This window comes from Vicia villosa, linkage group LG3 (genome assembly GCF_029867415.1).
Source record: "Vicia villosa cultivar HV-30 ecotype Madison, WI linkage group LG3, Vvil1.0, whole genome shotgun sequence".
Classification (NCBI taxonomy): Eukaryota; Viridiplantae; Streptophyta; class Magnoliopsida; order Fabales; family Fabaceae; genus Vicia; species Vicia villosa.
Window position 1 is genome coordinate 13476660 of NC_081182.1, and position 10130 is coordinate 13486789.

At 35.4% G+C, this 10130-nt stretch overlaps 1 protein-coding gene across 1 annotated transcript; it reads left to right on the forward strand.

Annotated features, from left to right (window-relative positions):
• Positions 1–9137: 9137 nt before the first annotated feature.
• LOC131657577 (uncharacterized) lies at positions 9138–10130 on the forward strand. Its single transcript, XM_058926961.1, has one exon. The coding sequence runs from the start codon at positions 9138–9140 to the stop codon at positions 10128–10130; it is 993 nt and encodes a 330-aa protein (XP_058782944.1).

The following is a 10130-nucleotide window of genomic DNA, read 5'->3' on the forward strand; positions in this document are numbered from 1 at the left end:
AAGAATACAAGCACGCAGGTTTGTAAATTAATTGTTTGTTTTTGGTGCAATTTATAATTGTTTTTAATTTTATAAATAATTATAATTGTTATTATCAATGTTTTACAAATCGGATCGAATTGTCCGGTTTAACCGGTGACTTCGGTCTGATTAGTCTTATACAGTCGCAGGTAGGTCAAAATCGGAGTAAAACCGAATAAGCTGGATTGAACCACTCAAAACTGTTTGAAGTAAAGAATCGGAGTTGATTTTGTAAAACCGTCTGGTTCAAAAAAGTGCATGTCATTGACAAATTTTTGTATTTTTTTAATTAAAAAATTGAAAATAATTATTATGTTAGCATCAATGCTTAAAACATTTTCACTTCACAATACATTAACACAAAAGAGCAACACAAATTTCTAAATTATAACACCATGTTATAGTTTTGTTTTTTGTTTTTATATACTAAGGAGGGCCAAAGGTCCAAAAGAAAACAACTACAAGAGAGAACTCCTAAAACTAGGAACCAGTCTTCTATCCTCCATGTTAAGCAGTATTCAAGGGGAGGATTTCTATAAAAAATGGTATCACCTTGCAACTTCTTACCCTCTAAAGCAAGCAAATTAGCACATCTGTTAGCCTCTCGATAAACATGATGAATTTCTACTTCTTCAAACTGAGAGAGCATCTTTGTTATATTAGCCACTAAGCTCCCCACAAGCATATTCTTGTTTTTATTCTTCACCTTAATGCAATCAACAGCTCTGCAGGAATCAGATTCAACCTCCACTTTCAAGAATCCAAGATCAAGAACCAATTTGATACCAATATAAACACTCCATAACTCAGCCATTAGAGGACTACAAGAACCAATGTAATTGGAAAAACCGCCAATCCATGCGCCATGATTATCTCTGATAATTCCATCAAATCCTGATAAACCATTGATATCATGAGCACCATCAATGTTTAGCTTCACAAATGCAAGCTTTGGAGTACACCAATGGACAAGCTTCACATCACGCTTTCTCTCCAAAACTCTGCCGCTTAATACCATCGCCTTGTTGTCTTGAAGAACTTTATCCGCAATCACTTATGCAGCAAAAGCTGGTTGCTTGAACATACAATCGTGAACCTCCTTGTTCCTCCATGTCCAAAACGTATGGCAAGCGATAGCCCAGGTATTGCCCCAATCAACACTACTATGCAGCTCACCGAAGATATTCAGCTTAATCCAGTCATGTCAACCTGCAAGAAAGAAGTTAGACCTGGGAGTATTAGGAACTATGCATTCCCAAACGTCTTTCACCATATTGCAATCTCTCAGCACGTGCAGTGAGGTATTGTGAGCAGCTCCACACAAGGAACAACCGTCCAGACCAAATCCTGACAGGCTGATACGATTGTTCGTAAAGCGATCATGCTGAAGGATCCAAATAAAAGTTCCGACTCTCTCAGGAGCATTTAGATTGTTTCTTTAAGTGTGTCATTATATTGTGTAATTATATCTATCATTAATTTCAAAGTATTAAATTTGTAATGGATTTTTAAAATATTTAAAATAAATTTGTGAACATATAAATATGTGACTTATTCATAAAATTTAGCTTTATATTCTTAATTTATTTAATAAATGATTCGACCGTAGGTTTAGCCGGTTGAACCAAATGAATGTTAAACCGAAAGTCTTGCCGGTTCGAACTCTGGTTTAGTTTTTAAAACATTGATATTATTAAATGTGTTAATAAAAATATTTTAAAACAGTTGGAATAAATGAAGTTAGGAAAAGCTTTTCTTAATATGTGTTAACAAATAAAGGGTTAAATATGCCTGAGTTCACTGTAAATAACTAAACATTTAATTTTAGTTCCTATAAAAAATTCTTTCAAACAATAGTCCTCATAAATTTTTTCATCCATAATTTTGGTCTCTCGCGTCAACTTACTCTAACGAAAGCGGACGTGGAAAGCTACGTGGAAGACAGCTTGACAAAAATCTAAACAACAATATTTTTACCACTTATAACTAGAAGCGACGAGAGATTAGCGGAGCTTGAAGCTCCCTCGACGTCAAAATAGCGACCATATAAGCTACTAGAACTTTTCGATTCCCATTTTTTCCAAATCAAATTTTTTACAGGAATCTTAATTTATTGTTTGTTACTCTCTCCTGTGTTGTTTTTATTGTTAGTTCGGACCTCTCTTTTGTGTAAAGTGGTAACTCAATTTGGTTGTTCCCCAATGTCTCTTTAGTTGCTAGTTGTTGATTTCACCATTGTCATGTTCACCCCCTCCAGAGGTATTTATAGTGATTCTGAAAAGGCTTTGGCATATGATCTCGTGAACAAAGCAATGATGTTTCATCCTTCAATTATACATTTTTTTTATAGACAAAATTGTATTCAATAATGAGTACTAGGGGTACTCAAACCCAAATACAACAAGAAACCAACAAAATCATCAGAGAAAGTTCAGAGGATGTTTACACCATTCGTAAAAATTACAATTTAACCTGTTCGCTCCAATTTGAAGCCACCACCAAGTGAACATCTTGATTTTGATAACAATACCTTCCACATCATCTTCCTCATTGTTGAAGATTATGCCATTTCTAACCTTCCATATGTACCAAGTTGTTGCCAACCAAACAACCCCCTCCCTTCCTCTTGACACTTTTCCTTTTAAGCAATCCATAAACTGCAGATAATTGTCACAGCATGTTTGATTATTATAAAATATTCTATCCATAACTAACCAATCAAACACTAGTTGCCAAGCTCGTTGCACAATCCTGCAGTTCCACATAATGTGATTAGCATCCTCCGGCAATTCATTACATAAAACGCACAATTTGTCAATCTCATTAGTAATTATTCCTCTCCTTTCAAGTTGACATCGAGTTGGTAGTCGATCATGTAACAAACGCCAAGCAAACAACTTAACCTTTTGAGGTACTTTAGACTTCCAAACCTTCTTCAATGCTTCAACCATTGCCGCGGTCATCAAACTCTCCTGCTGACCCTGCACCAATCTATCATAATACAATTTCACAGAATAACAGTTTCCTTCTCCAAATGGCCACACCAAAACATCATCTTTGGACCGGATCGACTGCACCTCTAGCAGAAGTTCATCCAACTCCCTCGCTTGTGCCATTAAATCTGGATTATTCACATCCAAATTCTGCTCAATCTTCCAATGCCATTGATTGTCTGCCCAATATCCATTATTCGCAACGGAAGAATACTTGTCAAAAGATACAACATACAAATTTGGGAAAATGTTTGATAATTTTGAATTACCAATCCATTTTGAATTCCAAAATGGAATCACCGAACGATCACCCAGCCTCCATGATACAGTATTTATTAAACCATTATTAGAATCAGACCTCTTAATTGACATTAGATCTCGCCACCAAAGAGATTTGTTCCCTTTGATTCTACTTCAGCTTCATCCAAATACAGTGACTCAAACCACCATAGCGGTGCCTCATCAGAGTTGCCCAGATTGCATTACGGTCCACGCATAGTCTCTAGAGCCATTTTCATAACAAAGCATGATTGAAAGAAGTCGCATCTTTGATACCCAATCCACCTTCTTCTTTGGGTTCACACGCAGATTTCCAATTCAGCCACAATATTCCACATTTATCAACCGAACTGTTCCATAGAAAATTCCTTTGGATACACATAATCTCGTGAATTATTTGTACCGGAACTTTAAAAAATGAGAAATAATAGACAGGTAAATTTGACAGAAATGAATTAATCAATGTCACGCGTCCTCCCATTGACAACAATCTACCCCTCCATGTTGATAGCTTAGCCTTCAAACTGTTGACCATTGGCTTCCAAATTCCAGTCTTCTTTGATTCCCATCAACAACAATTCCGAGGAATTTGAAAGAAATTCGATCAATCCTACAAGAAAGAAATTGTGCAGCTGCTAGCAGAAAATAATCCTCAATTCCTATACCATATATTTTTCTCTTACAAATGTTAATCTGTAATCCATAGACCATTTCGAAACCTCGCAATATTGCTTTCAATAACCACAAGTTATTCCAGGTTCCTTCCCCCACTATTATCGTGTCATTCGCGAACTGCAATAAACTGAAAGCTGCCTCTTCATTCACCTTAAATTCCTTAAAGGTTCCAACTTCAACTGCCTTTTTAACAATTCTGGCCAAGCCTTCCGCTGCAATAGCAAACAAATAGGGAGAAAGGGGATCACTCTGCCTCAATCCATGCTTAACAGAAAATTCACATGTTGGACTTCCGTTTGCGAGCACTGACATATCACTTGTGAAAATTCCAGCTTCTAACCATCTCATCCACCTTTGACCGAACCCAACTTTCTTCAAAATCCCTCTCAAGTAGTTCCAATCCACACAATCATATGCTTGAGCGAAATCCACCTTAAATAACATACAGTTTTAATGTTCTCTTTTAGCATAATCAATAATCTCGTTCGTTAATAAAATGACATCCAAAATTTGTCTCCCCGGAATGAAAGCTGTTTGATTGTTGGATATAATCTTCCCTGTTACCCTTCTGAGTCTTGACGCTAAGAGTTTAGAAATCATTTTTTACATACTTCCAATCAAGCAAATTGGTCGAAATTCCTCCAAACCTTGAGGATTTTCTACCTTAGGAATCAAATATAGGAAAGACAAAGGTCATAGCTTTTGGCAATTTCGCACAATGATGAAATTCTTGAACAAACCCAATTATATCACTACCAACCACGCTCTAACATTTTTTGATAAACTCCAAATTAAATTTTTCTGGTCCTGGACTTTTATCCCCTTCACTATCAAATATCACTTCTTATATCTCCTCCCTTGAAAATGAAGCTTCCAACTCCTCACTATCTTGCCTTGATAAACTTTTAAAAACCAAATTATCTAAATTCGGATGCCTTACTTCCCGTTATGCAAATCTACCAGCGAAATGATTTTTTACTTCTGCTTTCACTTCCTCCACCTTATCAAGCACCCCGTCATCCGTTTCGAATGCAACAATTGCATTCCTCCTGAATCTTGCTTTCATCAAAGTGTGAAAGAATTTTGAATTTAAATCTCCCTCTTGAACCCATCTTTGTCTTGATTTTTGTTTAAGCAAACTTTCTTTCAGGTGCAACTTGTTCCAAATAGACTCAGATGCTCCTTTCCTTTTTTCTTGTATGTTGTTTGGTACCAAATTTCTAACATTCAACATTTCTAATTATATTCCGTTTAACTCTTCCACATTCTCTTCTACCTTTAAGTCAATCCACCCAAACACTTGTTTGTTCCACCACCTCAATCTCTCCCTTAATCTTTTGAATTTTTCTTTGATCACAAAATATTTCTTTCCCCTAACCTCAAAAGAATCCCGTTCTTTCTTAACAAACACCATGAACTGAGTGTGTTAAAACCATGCCTTAAACACCTTAAATGATTTTGGTCCCCAGTTTACATTGCTGGACAAAATCCAAACAGGTTTATGATCCGAAATATCATGATTTCCCGATGTTTGAGCAACAATATTTCACTTCTGAATCAAACCCTTCGATATCAAGAATCTGTGTAGCCTACTACTTGCAGAACCATTCGAATTGATCCAAGTATGTTTATTTCCTACAACTGGTACATCAGTTAACTCCATCAAGTCTATGAAACTGTAAATTCTTACATCTCCTTTCTTCTTCCCTCAACATTTCGCCCACATCTTTCCTCCTCAACTTTTGAGGCATTAAAATCAGCCCCCAATACCCAGTCCCCATCAGAATACTTATTCCTCAATTCTAATAACTTCAGCCAAAAATTTCTTTTATCACCTAACAAACAAGGAAAGTATATATTTATAAATTAAATATTAATACATTTCCAAGCTGCTTTAATTCCCAGATAGCCTTTCCACATGAAGCTAAAGGTTGGTTCAATAATGCCCTTCTTCTAAATCGTAAGAATCCCTCCTGACTGACCTTCAGATTCCTTCCCCGACCAATCACAATCATTAGCTCCCCATAAGCTAAATACCATTTCCTCCTTCATGATCTGCATTTTCATTTCTTGGAAGAAACATAATTCTATTTTCTACCTTGCCATTACTTGACTGATCCGTCTCCTTTTTACAGAGCTTCCACTCCCATGAATATTGAAGGTTCCAATATTCATTTCTCACCGTTTTTACTCCCCAACACCTCATTGTCGTTCTCCCTATATCTTGCTTCCATATTACGAATAATTCCCTCAAACGTCTCCTCATCCTCATCTCCATCTATTCTTAATTCCTTAATTGATCTGCACACCTTCCCTGGTAAACTGCTATCTAACTCTTTACAATACCTTGAATTTCCTTATTGTATCTCTTGGTCGTTAATAGAACTTCCTTCCAAGTTCGTTTTCGTTCGTCTTGTGTCTGATTCCTCCGAAATGGTCTCCATCTCTTGGGATTTAGGGTTATCACTTTGGTAAGAGAATCCACACAAGTTTCTTCGACGAGGTAAAAGATTATTGAAATATGATGGAACTGCATGGACCGAAAGAGACTCTAGGATACCCTCAATGGATTTTTTCTTCTTTCTTCTACCCCCGTCTGGGCCAAGCCCAAGTTTAACACAAGGCCCAATTGAGGAAATAGGATCCGAACACTCCAAACTAGGGGTCCCACCACCCTGATTTCTTTCAAACTAAATAGCATTACTATTTTCCTTTTCTATATTTTCCTTCAACGTTTCCCTTTTGCTCACCCTTCCCTCATTAAATTCTTTGTCAGAATTCACATTAAATATTGTTTCTTTTCCACATATCAGAGCCTCTTCCTTCCTTCTCCCCATGCACTCATCACTTTTCCCATCCCCTAACACCTCCTTATCAACATCTCCGCCATCCTCTTTTTCTAGCTCTTCAGACCTTGGCACGGTTTCATCATGAGCATGTGACATCTCACTTTCCCCAACCATTTCGCCATCTTCTGACTCATCTTCATCTTGATCTGAACTAGTTTCCACGTTCATGATGTTGCCATTTCTTTTTCTTCTTGGTTCCTCAATTATCTTAGGACCATGCATATCCTCCTCCATTTTTATGCTGAATACATCATCATTAATCCCAACATTAAAAACTTCATTCAAGACCAACGAATATTTTGTTTTCACCAGTATTCTTGCCACATCCATATTCTTCCTTCAATTATACATGAGTTAGTGACAAGAAAACACTCAAAGGATTGCTCAGAATCTGTTTGATGAAATGGTGAAAGAATTTAGGGATTTATGGAGGTTTTTTACCTCCATAATCTAACTATTTTTTTAAGCAAGCACACATATCTGCAGTTTAGTGAATCGCTTGAAGCCATTTCCTTTCTCCTGAGACGATTATTCTTTAACAATAGGTAGACTCTGATATCACTGGCTGAGAAAGTGACTCCAAGCACAAGAGAGGGGAGTGAATTGTGGCATTCAAGATTTGCGATTACTCTAAAATTGATTACTAAAAAAGACTCTGTGTTAGTATAGTTAAAAATAGTTATAGAAAGGGGAAATGGAAGGAAAGAAATGTAAAGGAAAGTAAATTGCTGAAGGTAGAGAGAGTTGAGAGAGATTGCACTAGGATGTATAGATGTTCGACCGATCTCTTGGCCTAATCAAGCCCTAGAAATAAAGTTCTTGAGAATTCCACTAATAAAATTTAATAAGCTTTTCCCATGTTATGTTCACAAAACTTATTACAATTGGTTGGGAGATTTTACAAGGTTGGTCCCTCAAACCTAAACTAGAATTTTTCACAGGCTAAACTCATTAACCAAGAATAAAATTTTGACCGGCTAATCTTGGAAACCAAACAAGGGTTTTGTAGGAAAACCTCCACATAAAGACTTCGAGAGAATCACACTCTTGATAAAATTGTTGAACATCGATACAACTAAAATTTACAAAAAGTATTTCACTCGCAAAAGCACTAAGAAAAATTTTAGTGAAAGAAATAATATAAGAGAGAGATGTTAATAGAGAGAAAAATGATTTAAAATTAATTTCTAGTGTGTTAAATAATGAGGATACACCTTCCTTATATAGGAGAAAACGTAGCTTAAACAGGAAAATGATCTATGACCTTTTTAATGCTACTAATCAATTATGCACATCACATAATTGATTATATTGCACAAATATGAAAAGGTTTTCAAATCGCGCCATTACTAATCAAATATCAACACTAGTAATCTATTATGAAGCGTTATAATTGAGATAATTGATTATGCCTATTGGACAATCATTTATTCAGAGTATTTTTTCACTCATAATTGATTATTTGAGCTTGTAATTAACTAACTGAGAAAATTATTTTAGGTGATTTTATCAACTAACTATATAAAAAAATATTTAAAATTATATAAAATTTTATAGGAACGAACATTCTCACCCATATTAAATTAATGAAGACTATCTTATTCAATAGAACCTTATACTTGTAAAAAAAAAACAATAATTTTAACCTTGTAACAAACATAAACATAACTAATTTCTAACCATTATTTCCGAAAATGTAATTTTTGAACTTAGAAACAAACATCATTTAATTAAACTTTCTATCTATTTAGAACTTAAAATGATTAACTTTAAAATAAGAGATTATTTTTCATAAATTTTTGAGTTAAAATGTTGAAATGAATCCAAATGATATTTTAATTTTTTTCTTAAAATTACAACAATAAATAAATGAGAATACTTTGGTATCTCTGAAATTTTATTAGGTATAGTATTCACGTGAGTTGTATGATTTGGATAAGTTTATGTCATTAATATTAAGTTTATTTATAAATAACTATAATATTAATTAGTACTGTAAATAATATACCTTTTCATTAAATAACAAATTACAAATTTCACTCAAACCAATTCTACTTTCTCACCACCTCCTCTTTCTCCCTCCTTCGTGTAACCCCTAAGTTGTAACTAACTACTCCTTATATTAAATTCAAATTCATTCAGATAAATACCTATTTTGACTCCTTTCAACCAACAGAATTTCCTATATTTTCTCTCCTCATATCTCTATATATATATACTACAAAAGTGAGTTACATTCTTCACCTTCAAATTTTTTTCTCTCGCTCTTCAACGACACAACCATATTCTCTTTCAATTACCTCTCCACTAGGACACTATCATGGGCAAGCGCAAAGTCATCTTTTCTGAAACAAGTCCACCACCTCATCCATTTGTTGAAATTCGTATTACAGAAGTAAACCCTACTTTAACACGAAGGAACCCTACTTTAGAACTATTTCCGTGCATGTTTCCAACACCTGAACCACTTGTTGAAACTCCTATTACTCAAGAGAATCCTACTTTAGAATCGAACCTTACTTTAGAACTATTTACGACTCAAAGTCCTGTTTCAAAACCGGTTCAGAGTCCTGTTACAGAACCAGAACCGGTTCAAAGTCCTATTTTAGAGCCGGTTCAGAGTCGTGTTCCAGAACCAGAACCGGTTCAAAGTCCTATTTTAGAACCGGTTCAGAGTCATGTTCCAGAACTAGAACCGGTTCATAGTCATGTTCTAGAACCAACATTATTTCAGTTTGACAGCCTCTTTCCTCAATCAATCCCACCACCTCAACAATCAATGCATTTGCCTCCTCGCGAACATGCTCGCCGTGGTCAACAAAGTGAAAAACCCGAAACTATCGATATACCTTTCAGATGGGCTACTAATCGAAGAGCAAACGTTTGCAGTTTCCATTATCTTATTCAAAATGAAATCTTTGATATTACAGGAGATGTCGAGTGCAAGAATTGCAAAAGAAAATTCGAAATGTCATTTGACGTGAGAGAAAAGTTTCCTGAAATCTCGGACTATATTTTGAAAAACAGTCAAGCCATGGATGAAAGGGCGCCACCAGAGATATGGATGAATCCAACATTGCCGGACTGTGTGCATTGTAACAAAAAAAACTGCGTGAACCCAATAGTTGCCGATAAGAAAAAGAAGATTAATTGGTTGTTTTTGTTTTTGGGACAAATGCTTGGCTGTTGCAATCTTGTACAATTGAGATATTGCTGCAAATACAACAACAGCCATCGAACAGGTGCAAAGGATAGAGTTCTTTATTCAGCATATCTTGCACTCTGCAACCAACTTCATTCTAACCACCTTTAA

Coding starts and splice junctions, on each gene's coding strand:
- LOC131657577 (XM_058926961.1), top strand. CDS start 9,138: ATGGGCAAGCGCAAAGTCATCTTTTCTGAAACAAGTCCACCACCTCAT.